Source organism: Podarcis melisellensis (genome assembly GCF_964234715.1).
Source record: "Podarcis melisellensis genome assembly, chromosome: 1".
Taxonomy (NCBI): Eukaryota; Metazoa; Chordata; class Lepidosauria; order Squamata; family Lacertidae; genus Podarcis; species Podarcis melisellensis.
This window is the reverse complement of record NC_138528.1, coordinates 48,988,412-49,009,942: the sequence shown is the minus strand read 5'-3', so window position 1 is coordinate 49,009,942 and position 21,531 is coordinate 48,988,412. Positions and strand designations below refer to the sequence as shown.

Below are 21,531 nucleotides of genomic sequence, written 5' to 3'. Positions count from 1 at the left end.
TCTCGACTCCGAGTATATTTCAATTAAAGGTAAAGGGACTCCTGACCATTAGGTCCAGTTGTGACCGACTCTGGGGTTGTGGCGCTCATCTCACTTTATTGGCTGAGGGAGCCGGCGTACAGCTTCCGGGTCATGTGGCCAGCATGACTAAGCCGCTTCTGGCAAACCAGAGCAGCGCACGGAAATGCCGTTTACCTTCCCGTTGGAGCGGTACCTATTTGTCTACTTGCACTTTGACATGCTTTCAAACTGCTAGGTTGGCAGGAGCAGGGACCGAGCAATGGGAGCTCACCCCGTTGCAGGGATTAGAACCGCGACCTTCTGATCAGCAAGTCCTAGGCTCTGTGGTTTAACCCACAGCGCCCCCAACGTCCCAAATATTTCAATTACTATTTATTAAATTTGTATACCGCCTTATACCTGCAGGTTTCAGGGCGGTTCACAACATAAGAACACAAAATACACAATAAAAACAAAAACAAGAATCTCCTCTTCCAAAACACATTTTAAAAGGGCTTCGGATGTCTATCAACCAAATATACCCAAAAAGGGATTCTTCCTGAGTCTTTAACACAAATGCTGCCCCAGAGGGAGGCGTGGGGCACGAGAAAGCAACGGCTTTCTCTGCGCGGCTACCTCTGCCGGCGAGTCCTAGCTTTGGTGAAAACTCAGCTGTGCAGCAAGCAGCCCTAGACCTGCGCTCTGTCTCTTGTACGGCAGAGTAAGACTCTTTTCCGGTCCCCCATACTGCCCTAACCGGAAGCATGTCCTGTTCCCCGCTGGCTCCCTTAGCGTTTCTAGAAGAAGCGTGTGCTCTCGCTATCCGGTCCCCCTTTGGCGGACACGTCGGAAGCGGTGCCGCGCGCTAAAGCGTCCGCCGGAGCGGCGGCTTTTGATCCGAGGAGAATGGGACCGACGTGGCTGGCTTCTGGAGGCGGAGCCGAGGCTGAAGAGGCGGAGGGAGTCCCGAGCGGAGACGCAGCTGGATGGCAGGGGCAGCCCGGAGCTCCCCGGTGTCGCACGGTAACGAACCAGCCCCTGAGCTGCCCCTGGGTGGGAAGCACCCGAGGGTCGAGGGAGCCCAACTTTTCCGGGGCGGCTGAGGCAGAGAGGCGGGCGGAGCGCGGCCGGGGCTTAGAGCGGGATGGAAGAGGCGAGGGCAGAGGAGGCGCAAGTGGTACCCTGTGCCCGGGCAGCAATAGGAAAAGAAAGAGCACCCCGGGATTGAAGTGCGTATGTGGAGGGGTATCCTTCATAGACCAGGTGGGTTACTTGATGCCTCGGGGGAACTCGGCTCTTCGTCCCCCAAGTCCTTTAATCATTTGCTGACAGATGTTGCATTTAGCTTCGTTGTCTCTGCCGTTAATTATAGCCCGATCCTTCACTTTCTTCCTTTTTTCAAAGTGCTGCGCTTTTGAGATCTTGTGATTGTGTGTTTCCTAGACTCGGTATGGTTTGTTGAGAGAAGGGGTTTCCTTTTATCGGCTTCCGAGAAGTGGGTGATACTAGGAGAATGTAGCGCTCTTTTCTCCCAAGGAGCAAGAGCCGCCTCGTAATTTTGTTTTCAGAAGGTAAATAACCATAGTATAGAGTTCTGATCCATACGGCACGCAGACCATATCGATGTGCTTAATGAGCCTTGCACGTACCCCATCGCTTTTCACTTCTCCGCTCCTCCACCAGTTTTCCTTCCAGCAGAAGTCGCCGCTAAATAGACTCTGCATGTTTACTCCGAAGCTATTTTAATGAGGTTTACTCCCAAGGCAACTCTGCTTAGAACAATTTCTTAGATAATGTCCCATTGTGCCTCTTAATAAATAGACACGTGTTTTAATAAAGGAACATCTGTGGTGACAGCTTTAGCATATTAGCTGCCCCACTCAAACTGTAGCTTCCACTTCAGACAAATTATAATGGGAGATGAGGAGAGAAGAATTTCAAAGGCAAAATAATGGCTTGGTACATAGAGGAACCTGCACTGGGGATGAATGGAAGTGTATTCTATCTGGTATAAGTTTTATGTCTTTTGGCCACCCAGAATTGGGTCTTGTAAGAGTTAGGATACTTCTTACAGGCAGAAACAAGTGTGTCTTGTGGCATCTTAAATACAGACACTTTTACAGTGTCAGCCTTTGCAAGTCTACTCAGAAGTAAATCCCACTGAGTTCAACAAGACTGATTTGCAGCCAAGTACATGTGGGATTGCAGGCTTTCTGATAATAATAGGGATCAGGAACTGTGGCCTTCCTGATCTTGATGGACTCCAACTCCCATCAGCCCTAGCCAGTATGGCCAATGGTCAGGGATGAAGGAAGCTGTAGTCCAACAACTTACCCACCCATGTATAAATTTTTGTGACCTGGAGTTCACTTCACCAGATAAAATATATACATAAATATGTAGAGGAGGGAGGGTGGAATGTAAAAAGTGGGATCAAAGGGCTGTGAAATGCAAAAAGCTTCTGACAAGTCTGTTAAAGCTCAAATGCATGTAAAATGAACACAGTGATCCATTCACAACAGTAGTTATGGGTGCTAACCCAATCATCCTAGCTGTGCTAAGTTAATTACCTATAATAGGATAGGAAACTGGAATGGGCAGATTTGGTCTGGTGCAGAGTAGTTACTGTGTCACAAGTAGTTTATCTTAACTTATGGAATGTCATACAGAAGGCATGACCCACTATACTTCATTGTGACCTTACAGAAGTTTTTAGAAGCACAGTGGAACATCTGCATTGAGGCTAAGTAAGGACACATGCCGCTCAAAGATCTGTGATTAGCTGTATCTTCACTGGTGAATGGTGGACCCATGCAGTGGAACTGTTTTAAATTATGAAGGACTCATGACTTGATCCTCTTTCAACCAGGAGCAAGTTCACCTGTCATTTGCCTCCTTATGTTCTTACTCTCTTAGTGACTGCTGGTGTGGTGATTTGATAATTGCTTCTCTTTAGGGTGAAGGTGGGGCATCAATGAAGTTTATGCAGCTATGAATAGTGTGGACAAATCTCACAGAAACTTTTTTCCTCCTCCATCATAATGTTAGGATTTGGGTCCTCCCATGAACTTTTTTAGGTTCAGGACAGGCGCCATAAAGCACTTCTTCACACAGTGTGTAGTCACTTGATAGGATTCACTGCTACAGCTTGTGATGATCTCCATTGTCTGAGATGGCCCTAAAAGGGGGTTAGAGAAATTAATGGACAACGCTGTTAGCAAAATAAGTTGCAGAAGAAGAAGAAGAAAAATGATCAAAGAGCAGTTTGGAGAAAGGGGGCATCTTCTCCTCCTTTAGAGATTGCTGAATAGGTGCAGAACATATCCCCCCATGAATTGCTAGCTGCACTTCTGTTCATAAGATGAGTTCATAGATGATGTCTCCACTTGCTGAAAAATTCCACACTAATAATAGTCAAACCTGTATGTTGCTGTGACTTTGTGAAAGTGGGGGGAAAACGCATAATGTGGTATTGCATGCAGAAACCACCTTCCCCTCAGCTTTCATTTAAGTTACTGGTCCTTATGGCTACAAAAAATGTTTCAGATTGTTTAGCCTGTTGAAATATCAGAAGTCAGAGAGCTGGATGAATAAGGCTTCCAGTGGCTGCGTTTCAGTGACCTGCAGAACCAGAATAAATTATGCAGAAGAAGAAGTATTGAAAAATAAATTAGGCAAAGTAAGAAAGATAGCTCTGCTTTTCTTGGTGCAGAATTGCTTGGGATATTGAATTTTATTTTTATTTTTTAGCACAGAGTCCACACAGTCCTACCTGTGACTGACTCATGCTCCTGGTAGGCTTAAATTAGGTGCTTTTTGAGAATTCAATGATGGCTCTTGAAGTAGCATGTTGGGCAAGCCCATCACTCCCATGGACTCACTGGATGGACAAATCAAACTTGTTTTTCCAATTTTGTCTCTTGTAGAATGGGAACAATGCCCTACCTCACAAGGCAGTTGTATACTCTAATATGATCTGGAGCACTTTGCAAAATTAGAAGTGGCATAAAAACATGTCAACAGCTGTAATGTTTCTTCCAGTTCAGATATGTATGTTCTTTGACAGGAGTTTGTCTCTGCAGGGATAGAAGTTTGTTTATTTAACAGAGCTCTATCGTGGAACCCTGACATGGGAATGAGGCTCCCAGGCAAACTTACATCCAGCCACAGACTAGACCTAGGCCTGCTTCCAGCATCGGACTAGGCTTTGGTTCTGAATGGGTCACTCCAGGGTGAGTGGGTTGCTTCAAACCCCACAGTGGCAGAATTGGTGCGGCTGGGAGCTGTGAAGCCTTGTAGCTGTTGGCAGAAGGTCAGGATTTCCAGTAGGATTCCAGGCGTTTACTGCTGCTGCTGCTGGACTCGTAAAAGGGTCTGGAAGAGAGTTTGTTTGTTGCTGTTTCTATTTCCGTTGCGGGGGAATAGGATGACATTTTGTCTGGGCTCTCTGGCATAATTAGAGATGAGCCTTGGGCAACCAGAGGAATATGCCTGAATATATATACAGTATTTTAAGAGTGGCATGGTGGTAGGATACAAGACTGGAAAAATGCTGGAACTGTGTGGTCAGCAAAAGGGTAAAGCTGCTGGCTGTCAGGGGAGGAGGCAGGAGCAGAAGAAACTCTTGACCGCTGCACAGAGCTTGCTGTGGGGAGAGCTGAGCTGGATTTTCCAGGTGCATTGGATAAAGGCCATTTCTAGAATAGACTGGAAATCTCTTGCAAGGGAGACTAAGCAGTTTCAGAAATGTCTCAAGTAAACATTCTGCTCCATTTCCCTTTTCCGTTTCTCTCTTTCTCTTGGTGTAGGTTTATATTTCAAGTGGCACTGGCTCTCGATTCTACCATCCAAGAGAATGGAGTGGGTGTAGGTCTCCTGTCTAGAGAGGCATGCAGACTTTTCACAGTGTTAACAACATAATCCTAAGCATGCTTAACCAGAAGTGTTTTTCAGATAGCAACCCCAATCTTCTACATGTGCCATATGAAAAGGCTTTTTTGTGTTTCTTGTTGTCTGGTTTTGGGTTTCTTTCCTGCAGCATCTCATTCTGAATTGGAAAAAAAAAATCTTACGTATATCAATCATCCTCCAGTTGCTATTTCAGGAGCTCCTCACAATTTAGATAATCCTCCAGGGAACACAGTTATTCACTAGCAAGCAGAGTCTCCTCTCCTCTGGGACAATTCCCACTTCTAATACCCCCACATGGAATGTGCTCTGAGTCAAGGTTCTACTTTTAAAAAAATTGTACGGGTCATGACTTCAATCCTGTTCGCTGGGAATTATGAAAGGGTCACTAGGCCAGATGTGTTTTGCATTAAAGCTGTTTCCCCAAGTTACCAAGGACTGGAGTTTTTTTTTAAAGAATAAATAAATAATGGGGATTTCTTAGGACACACACACACACACACAAACATAGGTTTTTTTAATACTTGATGGCTCGTAGTTGGATATGGGAATTTACTCAGTTGAAAAATATTGAGTTTTAGTTATTGTGAGAGGTTATGGAACTTCTGACCATGGTGCCTGACCTGTGATGGTTCAATCCCACAAACACATTGCCTCTTTATGTTACTAATGTGACATGTTGCAATTGCAGGAGAGGAGAGATGCAGAATCTTTTGTGCTGGCCCTCATCACTCAAGCTCTGGAGTAATGTTGCCAAAAATGCCCCCCCCCCCATTTCCATGGCAAATGTTCGCTCTCTCTGTCATAATATGTAGAACTATTTGCTCCCCTGGCTTCATGTTCATTGTTTCTGCTAGGAAGGTTTGGAGGCTCACAATATGATAATGGAGTTCCAGGCAGAAGCAGATGGCATCCTTGGGTACCACCCCACTCCAGGAAAGGGTCCACTGCCATGCTCTGAAGCTCTGAATGCTCTGAGCTCTGAATGCTCTGAAGATGCTGGTCCATCTACTTTCCTTTGGTACCTGTTCATCGGTCCTCTCCAAGTGGGCAAGCAATGATGAGTTAGGAAATGGAACAACACCCTCCACTTCCCTTGCACATCACTGTCCGTACCTTGGAGGCTGTTTAGTTTGCACACAGAGGGAGAGTGAGTGGGCAGCGGTACCTTGGAGAAGTGGAAAGGGGATCCATTGAGGATCACCTAAAACCTGTTACTATATATGGTTTCTGGTTTGGAGATCACTTGCGTTTGGGTGGTAACCTCATGGCAAGTGTAATAATAATAATAATAATAATAATAATAATAATAATAATAATAATAATAATAATTTAATAATAATTTTATTATTTATATGCCACCTATCTGACTGGGTTGCCTTAGCCACTCTGGGGGGCTTCCAGCAAAATCTAAAGGTAAAGGGACCCCTGACCATTAGATCCAGTCATGGCCGACTCTGGGGTTGTGGCGCTCATCTCGCTTTATTGGCCAAGGGAGCCGGCGTACAGCTTCCGAGTCATGTGGCCGGCATGATTAAGCCACTTCTGGTGAACCAGAGCAGCGCACGGAAACGCTGTTTACCTTCCCACCGGAGCGGTACCTATTTATCTACTTGCACTTTGACGTGCTTTCAAACTGCTAGGTTGGCAGGAGCAGGGACCGAGCAATGGGAGCTCACTCCATCGCAGGGATTCGAACTGCTGACCTTCTGATCGGCAAGTCCTAGGCTCTGTGGTTTAACCCACAGCGCCCTCCAGCAAAATATAAAACACCATAAAACCTGTACGCTGGCTCAGAGTTACTAACAGTCACTAGGCAAACACCTAGGGAAGAGCTGAGGAATCTGTGGGCCCTCCTGATGTTGTTGGACTCTATTTCCCATCAGCCCCAGCCAGCATGGCTGGTGGTCAGGGATGAGAATTTTAGTTCAACATCATCTGGAGAGCCATAGGTTCCTTATTGCCATACTTGCCACTTGAGAATGTAAGAACCGATTGGCTGCATTTGACCTAGTTCTGCACTTTTTCTGCTGGCCAGATGCTTGTGGAAAACTCATAAGCAGGCCCTGAACATAACAGAAATATTGCGATAGTTGGCCTTAACATCTGATGATCCGGTACACTCCCTTTGAAAATGGAACTTCCTTTGGAGCTGTAATGGGAAATGGCCATTGATCAACATCTTCTGCCATGAATTGGTTAGATCCTTTGATATATAGGCATCTTCCCTAGAGGAGCTGTGGTAGTTAAAAATAGTGCTTCCTTGTTCCGTTTTATTGCTAAACAAGAAGTGTGTGTGTGTGACAGGGGAAATATTCCCCGGGAGGAAGAAGGCTCTGATGGTTTGGAGGGAATCCTGCAGGAAACTTGAGTATTGCAGAGTGTGTTCCCCACATGAGCTTTGCTTTCTTTCATCCATATGTTGTGCAGTGAGCAGGGGGCTTCTGTGGGCTGAACATCTGGTGCTGTATGATTTGCAGAAAGCAGGTGTGCTGACTTTAGGGAAAATGTGGTTGATTAGGTTTGGCCTCTGGCATCTGGGCTCTGAAAGACACTTGTCTCAACTGCTGGAGAGCTGCATCCAGTCAATACTGAGCTTGATGGACCTGTATAAGACAGCTTCCTATGTTCTTAGGGGGACAACAGATTACTCAAAGCACCACATGAAGGTTCAACCTAGGATGACTCAGAGAAGGAATTTCGGGAGGCATTTTGATTCCTCACATGTCTCAGATGTGTTGGCCCCAAATTAGTAGGCACTGGCATGACTAAGGAAGCCCTGCTCTGTCCCCTCCCCCTCCCCAGTGTTTTCCCAGGCCTTCTAGCCCCCTGGAACTCTGCCTTCTAGGAATTTTCCATAACTCACTGATTCCACCATGGGCCTTGCAAGCAAGTGCATATGGGCTGCTAAGCCACCAATGTTTGTCCTTGCCTGCTTGTTCACATGTCCTATGTTTGGCAGATGTGAGTAGACTGAAAAAGAGAGCTGTCTCCCAAATGACAGAATGGCCTTGCCTAGTAGTTACTCTTCTGTAATATAAGGCGAATGTTTCTTTCCAAGCCTCTCTTAAATCACTGGAGCCAAAAGGGTGCAGTGGATGAGTAAGATCTCGAATCAAATCCCTGATTCAGCCACAAAGTTCCCTGAGGGATCTTCAAACAGTAATTGTAGCCCCATCCATCCATCCATTTCTGCTTGCTCTCAATTACCTGTTGATCTCTTCCAACATCATCTTCATCATCTTTCCTGCAAAGCCCCATATGTTGGAGCATAATGTTGAGAAAGTGTTAGTGTAGTCTAAACAATAACTTGAAATGATCCTTGAAAAGTTTTGCCATAGCAACAAATTTTGCTCTTAGCAACAGGTTTCTTTATAAGGCAAGCTCTGGCTGAGAAAGTGTCTGTGTGGTGTAGAGGCTGCTGCTCTGGCCAGATGGCCAAATGATTATCTGCATATAGTTTTATTTTACTTTATTAGACCAGTAGTTATACAGTCGTACCTCAACTCCAAACGCCTTGGGAGTTGAACGTTCTGGCTCCCAAATGACTGAAAACCGAAAGTGAGTGTTCCGGTTTTCAAATGTTCTTTTGGAAGCTGAATGTCCGATGGGGCTTCTGCGGCTTCCGATTGGCTTCAGGAGCTTCCTGCAGCCAATCAGAAGCCGCGCTTTGGAAGTCGAACGCTTCGGAAGTGGAACAGACTTCTGGAACGGATTCTCTTCAACCTCCAAGGTATGACTGTACAAGTTATATTAGGGTTACCAGACGTCCCCGGATTTGCAAATCTGTCCCTGGACAAATTACATCGCCGGAATGTCCCCAGATTTGCAAATCTGTCCCTGGGAAACCTGGCAGCGGTAGCCTCAGCAGCCTGGAGCCAGCCTGGTAGCGCAGTTGGCTGTGTCTGGCTCCGGGCTGGTGACTGCCGCTGCCACTGCCACTGCCGAAGGGGAACCGGGGACATCTGGCGGTACAGATCCCCTGACCCCTTCTCCCTTTGTTTTGACTGATGGGGAAAGCACGGGAGTTGCGGGCGGGCAGCCATGGCCCAGGAGGGCTGCAAGGCGCATGGTTTCTCTGCTGGGCAACGTGCAAAGCCCTTCTTTCACACCATGTGAAACAGAAATGCGCAGAGTTTTTTAAAAACTGGGCAACAGTGCACCACCCGCCCATGACTCCCGAGCCTCCCTTGTTCTCCTGCCCCCTTCCCCCCTTTGTTTTGACAGATCGGGGGAGGCTCGGGAACCGCGGGCGGGCAGCCATTGCCCAGTTTTTTTAAAAAACTCTGCACATTTATGTTTCACAGGGTGTGAAAGAAGGGCTTTGCACCTTTATACAGTATGCATGTGTGCTTGGGCCCAGGGTCTTTTGCCTCACCATCCCCACTACTGACTCCCTGTTGCTACTGAGCTCCCCCCCCCCCAAAAAAAAATGTTTACCTGGATTCATTGAAAAAAAATCTGGTAACCATATACACTGTAGTGTTACTTTGGCAATAAAAACTTTTAAGAAGAACAAAAATGGGTGAGGTGTTTATTCCCACATGGGAGTTCACCAAGAGAAGAGCCGAACTGTGAAGTGGAAGATTCCGGAAGACTTTCTGGGTGACACTGCTGACTGGAAAAGGAACCCCCAAAATGGCAAACTGCACTGGCAGAAAGCTCCCCATGCAATTGAGAAGTCTTAAGAAGACTGGGGTTCTAGATCACATGATGGGGTGACCCCATGAGTAGGACAGCCTCTTCACTGCAGAAGTTAGTCCTCAGCATATTGGGGGCTGTAGGAACAGTGCCAGGGGTGAGAAGCCAAGGCCAATGGACTCACCCCCTTGTGTTATGGTAATTGGCTGGAGGAGGTGGGGAGACTGAGTGAATAAGGCTTGTGTCTGATTCTAATCTTATCTCACAGGATTGCTCTGAAGTCAGAGGGGCAGGGAGTCCCATGTTTGCCAGCTTAACTCTTTGGGGGAGCAGGAGAGGGGACTGCATTGCCTGCAGAAAACCTTGGGGAGAAAGTAATTGTAGAATACAAATCTAGGAAGGAGAGGAAGGGATGGAATCTGTGTGAGGGTGGAGAGGGGAAGGCTAGAGCTCATTGGATGAGGACACACTTTGCATGCAAAAAGCGTCTCAGGATTAATCTCTGGCAACTCAAGCCAAGAGTATCTTGGGTTACTGAAAATGTTGTTAATTGCCTTTTTAGTATGATTGAAAGGCAAGATATAAATACTTCCATTGAATAACTACAAAGCAAGTGTGGGACCGGAAGAGATCTTTGCCTGAGACCATGGAAAGCTGATGCCAATCAGACTCAAGTAGACAGGACAGGCTGGCCGAAGAAATAGTTTGACCAGAAATTCCTGCGGCTATCCCTGCTGAAGAGCCTTAAACCCCTGAGCTGTCGTTTCTGAGTGGTTGCTCCGGTGACTTCCCAAAAGGTGTTTCCTGACCACATGGTGTCTTGGATATACATGTGTCAGGACAGGACAGAGCATACATTGTGGAATTGGCTGCTGCTTGGCTCTCTCACACCACCACAAACCTGGCTGGAAGTGCATAGATGGGGCAAAGAGGGAGGAAGCAGGTCAGCCCTAACCAGATTACAAAAATATGCAGATACACTTGTAATATATCTGTTATGGTGTTACTGCTTACTTTCTCTTCAAGAGAGGTCCAGCAACGTTTGGCAGCCTAGGTTCCTTCAGAGACTCAAGTAAGCCTCAGGATTCCAGAGCAGAGCTGGGAAGGTCTCCCTCTCCTACATGTAGTCCCAGGCTCTTCTGATCAGCAGGAACTTAGTTTCAAATATTGTTAAAATTCTTATAAAGCCCCAAAGTTTACTTTCTCTCTCTGATTCTCTGGAGTACCATAACTCACAGTTTCTGATTGACTCCCCCACCACCACCCTTCAGGGTCTGGAATACTTTTCTCTTTCTTTCTTCTTCTCTCATTACCTTTCCTCCCCCAGGTGGTAAAGACTTCCTGCTGCTTGCTTTTGTAGGCTGTGAAGCTTCCCAGTTATATTGCTGCTGCATCTCCCTCTCGCTGTTCTTCTGAGTCTTTATCTACTGATAAGGATGGGTCTGACACTGCTATCCCCATCCCCTAGGTCTGTGTTTATACTTGGTCATGATGAGGCCACAGCAGTCTGGAGATTGGAGTTGCTTATCAACAGCCGCTTACACATGGGCTTCCCCAGGCAAAGTCCAACATCTCCAACCACTAAGGGTGGGATTCAACTAACAGGCCCTGCCAGCAGAAGCCTATGCAAGAACTTCTGCTATAGCAATGGGGCGTTCCCCCTCCCTCCCTAAAATTATTTTTTTGGTGTGTGTTTTTATATTTGTAAATCTACCAAAGAATAAAACAAAACAAAATGTCCCTATTTTCATCTGAGGAATGCTGGAGGGTATGGCATGGTGGGGGAAGAGAGCGAATCATTCCATTAGGTAAGCAGAAATACTTGTGCTGACAGAGATCTGCTTGGTGGCATGCTGAATTCCTCTTTTACATAATTTTAGTATCTGCAGAAGCCATTAAACTCTGGGTCTAGTTTTGTACTACCATTTTAATGGGTTTCTGGCTGGGCTGCTGTCCTTGTAATGTCCTCATCAGTCAGCATGTTGCCTCAAGCCACCCATGGTGAACTGGTCAGGTTGCCACTCCACCTCAGATTCCATTGCTGTCACGAGCGCAGATGGTTGGTTGGTATATTGCCAGATGCCCTTGGCATCTATGCTTGGAATGGGTGGGGGAGCCTTTGTTTGGTCTGACTGGGCCGCGTGGCCAAATTTAAATGGGCCAGCCGCCATACCAGAAAAATCCCATAGCTCAATAAGTGTATATGCATACAGGAGATATGTGAATTTTCTTTTAGGAATGGTTCAGAACCACACAGCCCCAGTGTGAGGGAAGTGATGTTCAGTCACAGAAATGGGCTGCCGAGATCTATGCTGATCCCTCTTTTTCACAATATGAAGATCCCACATACAAGAATAAGTAGCTACCTAGGAGTTGCTGGGGCATCTTGCTTCGTTATGAGATTTCCATCTAGTAAAAAAATGAGAGAAAGAAGTATGACTCATCCTTTCTGCTCCTAAAGTCAACAATGGGAAGACTAATTCAGTTCAGGAGGGAAAAAAGAACAAATGTCTTGGGACTGACTTTCAAAAGGGATGGGTGAAGAGGAGAAGCACTGAAGAGTTTTAGGCATGGACTGTTCATCTTTTCCCTCTTCCTTGCAGGGATTGACCAGCCAGGCTAAGGCTGCACAGTGATGATGGGGGAACGACTGCTTCTCCATGGAACGCTCTCCTTCTTGATGCTTACGGCTGCCTGCCAGGCCCACGACCTTCCACTGAGCCAGGCTGACAATGAGGCTAGTCCCCTGTGTGAAAAGGAGACTGAGTCCTGGGGGGCCATATTCAGCGAGGAACGCCTGGATGCTTGGATCTGTTCTCTGATTGGTTCAGTTATGGTTGGGCTGAGTGGGGTCCTTCCCCTGCTGGTAATTCCTCTCGAGACAGGGGCAGCACTGAAGTCAGAAGGTAAGCACCCCCTGATGATTTCTGCCTCCTTTTTCTGGCTCAGTCAGGGATTGCTCGGGGTAGCACAGCTTTTAAATGCAAGACCTGGATGCGGCATGCTTATTGTAATACAGGAGCAATATGCACTTATCAAGTCATTCCATGAAGTCAGGTGGGTGGACAATGGCTAAGTTTAGGGTGTTGAGCATGTGCTGGTGGATTTTCTAAAATAGGACCTTCACCCTCTAGTAGTAAACCAAATTTCATGTGGATTCTATGACTTGTGTAACTGATGCATAGGTATGAGTATTTTGTAAGCCTTTGTTTCCTACTAGCCATAGGAAAGGGCAAAGCATCAGGCAAAACAATGAAGCCCTGTTTTCTGGCCACTGGAAATCCAATTGGAAATGCCTCCTTTCTGTGGCTTTTGAGATTTCCCTTGGCACCACTTGCATAGTTTTATCTTTGTACTCTTAGGGGCTAGAAACAGGATATTGACTTCTACACTAAGTTGTGTGTTTGTGTGGTGCGGGCTCAAACCTGTAGAATAAACACAGCCCTGCTGTCTTCTCTAGACACTAGGCAGACACAATTTTCCCACTGGCCCTACCTCTCCTTGCGAGTTCACAGCCGCCCCACTGGGTCCTGTTGTCAAATAGCAGGAGCAATGTACTAGGTGTTTCAACTGGCTTCCCCAGTTTCAGCATTTTCTTGGTAGCAGGCAAAGCATCCTGATCAGCTGCTATGGCAGCAAATCCTATGCATGGGGGAAGAGATGACTGTTCCCTCAACTTTCCCATGAGTAGCATAGCAAGATGAGATCAAGCTCTGTGGTGACTGGCTGCTCTTTGTCTTTTCAGAGGGATCCCATCGGATGAAGCAGTTCTTGAGCTTTGCCATTGGTGGGCTCCTGGGGAATGTTTTTCTGCACCTGCTCCCAGAGGCCTGGGCCTACACCTGCAGTGCCACTGCAGGTAATGCCTGCAACTGTGCAAATGCCTTGAGATCACACAGGCATTGATCTGCAAGCCATTTCTTTCCCTGCGTCTGCACAGATTGTTGTGTTCCATTTGGGCTCTCTTGTTATCTTTTCAAAGGGGGTGCCTGGATGCCAGGGCTTGTTTTCTCTCTGTTCTATGCTTTGACTCTTAATAATACTAATAATATAGTCATGCTTCTTCCAAAACTATGTCAAATGAATTACTAATCAACTTGTTGCACTTGTATCCCACCTCGCCTCCAAGGAGCTCAAGATGGTGAGCATAGTTCGTCTCTTCCCCATTTATCCTCACAACAACCGTGTGAGATAGGCTAGGCTGAGAGTGAACGGCTGGCCCAAGGTCACCCAGTGAGTTTCATGGTTGATTATCACAGGGAAAATGCCTTGTCCCTCTTCCCCAACCTGTAACCCTCTAGATGTTGTTGGAGGACAGGTCCCGTTCTCCATGGCCATTGACCACTATGGCAGGAGTTGATGGGAGTTGTAGTCCAACAACCAGGCACCAAGTTGAGGAAGGAATTGTCAAGTACTCTTCTATAGATGCATGAGATTTAACAAACACAGCCGCCTTTGCTCCTGAATAGCATGTTGTTGCCTCTCTGCACTTCAGCAGCCTTGAGGAAGGGTGCTCTTCCATGCAGCCCTGCAATTAGCTGCTTGATTCATAAAGGACAACTTCCTCTGATCTTGAAGATCTGCATAGGTCTCCCTCCATAAGACGGGCATCTGCCCTTGCGCTGCTGCCTGCCTTGAGTCCGCAGGTGTTGTTGCCTCCTGAAAATGTGACCTTGGAAGACTTTCCCCGCCTTGTCAGCCTTTATCTGGCCTTTGGGCTTCAGGACTGCGTCACCCCACACATGCCTGTCATTCTCCCTTGCCTACAGCCAGTCTCAACAGCGTGTGGGAAGCTGACCGCGCTCCATCTAATCAAAAAGGACATCTTTTGTCCTTAGGCAAAGAACTTTGCCAGGGTGTGGCGGGAGGAGGAGGAATGAGCTCTCCAGAGCACAGACTTCATGCCTGTGCACGCAGCTTAGGCAGGCTCAGCTTCAGAATTTGCCCTGGTAAATGTGTGGCTGTAACCAGGGGCTGCCTATTGTCTCTTTGCACACACAAAAAATCCCAGCTTTTTTCTCTGAATACAACATGCAGAGTTAATGAATTTGCAAGTAAAGCATCTCCAAGTTGCAGGACTTGAGTTTTCAAGGAATCAACATTCTGTCACGGGAAGTGGGTTGGCAGGGAGCTAGGTGCGTGAAGGTATCCAGGAAGAGATGGGTGGGGAGAGATATACAGCGAGAGACAGAGAGTGTTAGCCATAGGAAGAGGGAGCTATAAAAAGCACAGGTGCCCTACCACCCTTTGCTACAGAGTCCTCTTCTATTTTCAAGGCTTCTTTTTTTCTACACTTGAGAAGAGTGCTTGAGAACAGAAGAGCTTTGCTGGGTCAATTTACTGTATTATAGATTCACCCACTCCAGCATCAGGCACAGAGCTCATCCATCCATCCCCTGCCTACCTGTGTTGTTTACAGGTGATGGATGCTCTGGGTCAGTTGGCATCCCCACTATAGCTGACATGTGGAAGCACCCTTAGACTCTCTTGTTTCAGCTTTATCAGAGATGTGTACTGAGTGTGTGGGTTCTTACTTTACACCAGCAGCACTAATACTCTAGAGCAGGGTTTCCCAAACCTGGGTCTCCAGCTGTGTTTGGACTACAACTTCCATCACCTCTAGCTAGCAGGACCGATGGTCAGGGATGATTGGAACTGTAGTCCAAAAGCAGCTGTAGACCCAAGTCTGGGAAACCCTGCTCTAGAGTGCACTGGCTCCAGATTTGTATGTTTCTTCTGGAAACCAGTTTGCCTTTCGTGTGAATGAAGCGGGTTTTGGGGGCTCCTGATTTTCAGGTTACGGTGAGACTTGCCCATTCTACCTCTTTCCCCTCTACAGGAGAAGGGCAGAGTTTCCAGCAGCAGAAGCTCCTGGGACTCTGGGTGATCATTGGTTTGCTGACCTTCCTGAGCCTCCAGAAGATGTTCCCAGACAGTGGAAAGGAAGGAAGCTCCAGCTTGGTGAGTGAATTCTGAGAGGGGTGCAAGATCCCAGTTTGATTATGACATGTGATGTTGCCATGTGATCTTGGAAACGCAGCATGAAGCTTAACTTCCTATCCCTCCAGTAGCCTCCTCGGTGATTCAGGAGGCATGACATAAACTCATTGTGTGAAGGTCAAGAGGAGAACAGAAGGGCTCCATAATGCCCTATGGCAGGAATGGTTAACTTGTGGCCTTCCAACATGTTGTTGCACTACAATTCCCATCATTCTTAACCATTTGGCTGGGGCTGATGAGCGTTAGACTCCCAAAAAATATGTAGGGCCACAATTTAATCACCCCTATCCTATATGAGTTCCTGCCCCACCATGTGCACAATTCCTCTGTACTTGGCATAACTTCCTCTATATTTGGCATAAATGCTTTCAATATGCTATTTGAATACATTATGCAAAATACAAAGTATGGGATTTTCAAGTTTTGAATTGTGTGTGTGTGTGTTTAGGTTAGAGTTAGAGAGTCAGGAAAGCAGGATATCTGTTTGCTTCCCCGTCAACCTTGCATGAGCAAAGTAGAGGTCGTCCTTGTCTGATTTGTGTGACTTTGCCTAACAAACCACTTAAAATGACAGTCTCTGGGCTTCTGTGTCCTTTTTTTTGTAAAGTTTCTTCTGCTTTGGAGATCATCAGATGTAAAGAAGCTATAGTTTTCTTTGAGTTTAGGATAACACTATTTGAAGGGGATGGGAAAAGGTTTCTGGGCCACTGTTTGATGGACATGGAAAAAGACCAGCCGCTTCTCCGTGACTTAGGTCAGTGATTCCAAAGCACCTGCTAAACGGATTCCAAATGGGAGCAGTTTCTCTGCTGTGCAGGAGGCAGCCAGTCCAGTCCAAAGAAAGAAGTTGGGCACAGCTCAGAGTAATGGTTCTTCTCACTTGTCTTCGCTACCAGCCCAGAAGATCAAGGTAACCATTTGGTGGCGGGGGTGGGGTCCATGGGCCAGTGGAGAAAATGCGATATGTGTCTAAGCAAAAACAACTCAAAAGGAAGTTCAATAACTTCCTGAAAGCAAAGATGGCAGGCAGTATTTTTAAAAAATAGCCAAACCCCCACTTTTAGGGGAGATCAGGCATGCAGATGCTTTCCTCTTAAACATGTATGAATTTTCTCTATAGTGAGTCAGACCGTTGGGCTGTCTAGCCCCATCCACTCTGACTGGCAGTAGCTGTCCAAAGTCAGAGGTTCTTCCCAGTCCCACATAATTGGCAGGGATTGAGCCTTGGATCTTACCACTGAATAATGGTTTCAACTCCATCATCGCCTGCTTGGTTTCGACCTTCACCTGCCTTCTCCTTGATCTTTTATGTACACAGTCTTTACCTGAATTTAAGCCGCTTTCTTTAAAAGTTTCTATCATTAAAAACAAAATTCCTGCGTCTTTACAAAAATGCCATCTCTCAACATCTTTCTGTGTTTTTGAGAATATAACTGCCATTTTCCAGTTCAGGAGAGGCGAACTGGACCACATACACTAAGAGAAAAGCCCCGTGCTGCATTCCTGTTTGACAGCTGACAACCCATATTTTAAATTTCTGCATCTGCTTGTCAAAACAGGATAACTCACATCCACTGGGTTGTTAGAATACGATAGTCACTTTAAAGACTGCTACTTACTATGTTATGTGCCTCGTCAACCACATTCACAAGTTTGATATAAGCTACATTGTGGATAAAATTGGCATTCTTACCTTTGTTTGTGAAAATGGCCTTTGTCTGTGGTCTCCTTGTCTTTCAGGTGTTAGATGCTCTGATTTTATTTCTCTTTCTTTCCCCTGCCACTGTAGATCAGCGGATACCTCAATCTTTTGGCCAACACAATAGATAATTTCACACATGGCCTGGCAGTGGCAGCCAGCTTTTTGGTTAGCAGAAAGGTAAGAGCCCTGTTTAGGGGACCTGTTTGACTCTCCCCTAATGTTCAGATCCCAGAGGTTGGTGTTAAAAGCAAGTAGACAAATAAGAAGCAATTCTGTGCTATTTCTGTATAGCATTTTCCTAATACTTTCACTCTAGCAGAAGATCCATACAATATGTATTAAATAACTACAGCTTTTTCCATTCTTCCTAAAACCCAACACTAAAAGCCCTTGCAATTGCTTTGAACACTAAAGCTGCACAGATCACCATTCAAAGGGGGGCAGGGTCAGCATCTCCCCTTTCCCCCCAGGAAAAAAATGTTTAGAAAAGTCTTGCTTTGCTGCACTTGTGTCCCTGTTGAGTGATATGGAATGTCTTAACATGTTTCTGCCATTGGCTGTAGGTTGGGCTCCTGACCACTATGGCAATCCTTCTGCATGAAATTCCCCATGAGGTAAGCAGGATCTGTATTAGGCTTGCTGGGAAGTTGTCTCAATGTTTTGTCTGAGCGGGAGGCCAGGGCTTTGTTTGAAAGGGTGAGCAAATCTCTGTAATATACACACTCTGTAACACACACACACACACACACACACACACACACACACACACCCCCCTAATAATATACAAAACTTTCCAGAGTAACAAAATCCAAAAAGGTACCTGCCCCAAGAATCTTACAATCTGAATTTTGACAATGAATGAAGTAAATGGAATGGAAGGGAGAGACAAGGGATAAGCAAATATTGTATATTTGCACATCCTTAGGCTTTCTCTCAGCCAAAGTGTTGGTGGCGGCAGATGGTAAATGTTCTGTTTGCTTAGAATTACTTATTGCCAACCAAATAATTGGAAAGAATACTTTTCCTCCCTATGAGGCAAGAATAAATGAGTTAACTGACTATGTTCCATGTTTGACTTCCCCACTTGTTAACTCTGAGGCTTGGAATTAGTTATCTGTTCAGGAAAGGGCTTTTTGTAGCTGGCAATTCTGGAAAAGAGTTTGCAGTGCCATGCTTTGGGACTGCTGTCAGCTTCAGTGCAGTTCTCTTTTTTTTGTCCCCGCTTTGTTGCTGTAGGTGGGAGATTTTGTCATCCTCCTTCGTGCTGGCTTTGATCGCTGGAGCGCAGCCAAGTTACAGCTCTCCACGGCCCTTGGAGGCATTCTTGGTGCTTGCTTTGCAATTTGTGCTCAGTCACCTAAAGGGACAGGTAAGACTTGGAGTATGCAGAAGGGATGAATTAGAGACCCCCATATCCATCCCATCTTACCCAAATACAGTTCTCTCCTGCCACCTCCTGGTCACTGATGTGTTTCTCACTATCCACACAGGGGAAACCATCGCTTGGATTCTCCCATTTACCTCGGGGGGCTTTTTATACATCGCCTTGGTAAATGTCGTGCCCGATCTTTTAGAAGAGAAGAATCCTTGGTAAGTGTCTTCACCACATCTACTTATGGGAAGAAAAACTTGTAGGGGTGGGGAACACCCCGTGCATAACTTCCAGGGCAGCAAAGGGAAATCTGTGGCCCTCCATATTGTTGGAGTACAACTCCCATCATCTCTATTGACTGTGCTGATGGGGCTGGTGGGAGTTGGAGTCACGCAACGTCTGAAGAACCAAAGCTTCCCCATCCCTGATCTTAGAGCCATTATAAGCCGCCTTGAGGATCCCAGGAGGTATAAAAATGTGGGGGGTGGAAGGATCCCGATCCTCATCATGCCTGATCTTCAGCTCATCCTCTCTTCTTCTTCTTTTTCCTTTGCCTAGGAACTCAGTGCAACAAGTACTCCTCCTGTGTACTGGCATCATTGTCATGGTGCTTCTCTCATTCACTACCGAATGAGCGACTCCTGCTCCGGCTGCCTTCTGCTGCTTCCCAAAGCTGCCTTCATTCTGAACTGTTACAGAGCAATAAGGGACACCATTGAATTTTTGTTTTGTGTGCCTGTGGATTTGGCTGCTGCTACGAGAGGCAAATCAGGGAAGCCTGGTTCTGGAGGAGAATACTGCACTCCGTTTCTTGTTTCTAAAGCTTCACAGGCCAGGACTTTCAAAGTATTGAGAAAAGAAAGTGGGGTGGCTGGATTTTTCTTTTCAAGTTGTGTGTGTGTGTGGTTAAAAAATAATAATTTAAATGAACACAAAACAACAACCAGCAATGAAGAGAGGAACTGCTTTTGCTGAAAGGGGCATTGTTGCCAGTTTGGACTTGATGTGTGCTAGAATAAAAAGGCAGGTTGCAATGTAAGCATAGAGATGAAAGAATTATCTTCCATCCCTGGTCAAAATACCTGGTTGTTTCATATAGGAAACCACAATATACCTGGTCAGACTTACATTAGTCCCTCTAGCCTAGCATTATGTACTCTGACTTGCAGTGGCTCTCCGGGATCTTGGGCAAGGAAGGCTCTGGTACCCAAGATCCCTTTCAAACTAGAGATAGTAGGGATTGAATCTGAGACCTTTTGCATGGAAATCATAAGTGCTACCTTTGAGCTATGGAAACTTTCTCCCACCCTGCCATAAAATTGCTTTCTGAACCTTCTAGGATGAGGTCTGCTACTGCCTGATCCTGTGCCTCTTCCTAAGCAGTAATTGAAGATCCAGTTGGGTTGAAGCATTATAACTGAAATCAGTATTCACGCTGGAAACTTTTGGAGAGGTTGTTCAATGCCTGCCCCTAACCAAGGAACCTGGCTATAATGCCTGGTTTACGGCTGTACAGCTTAAACTGGGAAGAGTTCCTCATGCTTTCAAATCGTAAGGTAGTGTGGAAGCAGCAGACTCTGCCTTTCTGGATCTGTCTCAGCCCCTGTGACACATTTTGCATTCCTTTTGGCTGACCTGGTAGCTCCTTGCTGAGTGAGCTGGCTTGCTTTACCAAAAATAGAGGAAAAGGAAGATTTTCTGGATGTGCAACTGTTGCAGGGTCAAAGAAAGAGGAATGACTTCTGGCCACTCAGCGCCAGCACAAGTCATTAAAGTCAGGACTGTCAAGAAAACTAAGTGTTATAACTTCTAGTTTAAAAACGGAAGTAAACGCAGCTTGACAGCCTAATTCGAATAGGCCCTTCAGTTGCCAAACAGTGAGATGAAATGGCGTCTAAAAACAGCAATGAGATTCAGTGTGTATTGAAAGACAGAAGAACAAATGACTAAATGGTCTTGTTGCAAATAAACAGCGCTTTCAGACCAAGCTGTCTTCAGTGGCACAAAGGTAAATTGTGTGTGAGGTTATGTGCTCTTCAAAATAAAAGAATATAATGATGTTACATTTATATAACGAGCTGTTTCGTTATTTGAACTTGTTTATAAATAAATGTTTTATCATTATTTGTAGAAGTTATGTTGTTTTCTGTGAATAGTCACAGTTTTAGTTGCAGATTTGTATGGTTTTCTTTGTAGTCCTAACTTTTTAGCATCTGTGCTTGTGTGTCTGTTTTCTGTACTTGCATAGTGCAGCAACCAAATTGTGGAATGGGCACAGGCCTGATTATCACTGGGCCTCTAAAGAGGCATTTCCTTGGAATCATAGAATTGTATAGCTGGAAGGGATCATGAGCATCATCTAGTCCAGGAATGTCCAACCAGTTGACTATGATTGACAGGTTGATTCCCGGGTGATATTGGTCGATCACTTGCTCATTACTGGCCCCAGCCCCTCTCTGTGTTGTTCATTCACGCAGGATCGCTAAAACAGAAGCTCGCTGCTCGGCTCTGTTTTTGGTGAGGGTTTTTCAGCATTCCCATTAACTAATTAGGACTGAAAATTTGGTGCCCCCTCCAAAAAAGCTCAACAACTTAGACCTGCCCCCCGTGGGTTGGTTTTTTTCCTGGGAGAAGATTGCAGTCTCTTGGGAGTTGGATGTCCCTGATCTAGTTTAACCCCCTGCAATGCAATGCAGGAATCCTACAGCCATCCCTGGGTGGGCTCAAACCACCAACCTTCTGATTAACAGCCAGGCACACCGACCCGTTGTGCCACAAGGGTTTGGGAATTCAATATGTTATTAAAGCATTTTAAAGCTGCCTGACTGTAGCGATGACCAGCTTCTCTTCTCCCTGGGAGCCGCCCTCAGCGTTTTACAGTGTTGCACCAATGACACAAGCAGCCCTA

At 46.0% G+C, this 21,531-nt stretch overlaps 1 protein-coding gene across 3 annotated transcripts; it reads left to right on the top strand.

The window, feature by feature from the left end:
* Nucleotides 1-868: 868 nt before the first annotated feature.
* Nucleotides 869-20,747, top strand: SLC39A13 (solute carrier family 39 member 13). 3 transcript variants are annotated; one of them, XM_081902160.1, is made up of 10 exons: nt 869-1,023; nt 12,153-12,455; nt 13,295-13,408; nt 15,389-15,510; nt 16,304-16,459; nt 17,339-17,428; nt 17,815-17,865; nt 18,488-18,620; nt 18,742-18,841; nt 19,182-20,747. In XM_081902160.1, the coding sequence occupies exons 2-10, from the start codon at nt 12,185-12,187 to the stop codon at nt 19,255-19,257; spliced, it is 1,113 nt and encodes a 370-aa protein (XP_081758286.1). In that variant the 5' UTR covers nt 869-1,023; nt 12,153-12,184; the 3' UTR covers nt 19,258-20,747. The 3 variants fall into 3 exon arrangements, with proteins under 3 accessions (XP_081758286.1, XP_081758288.1, XP_081758287.1); XM_081902161.1 differs by lacking the exon at nt 869-1,023 and adding an exon at nt 1,057-1,263; XM_081902162.1 differs by lacking the exon at nt 16,304-16,459.
* Nucleotides 20,748-21,531: the final 784 nt, after the last annotated feature.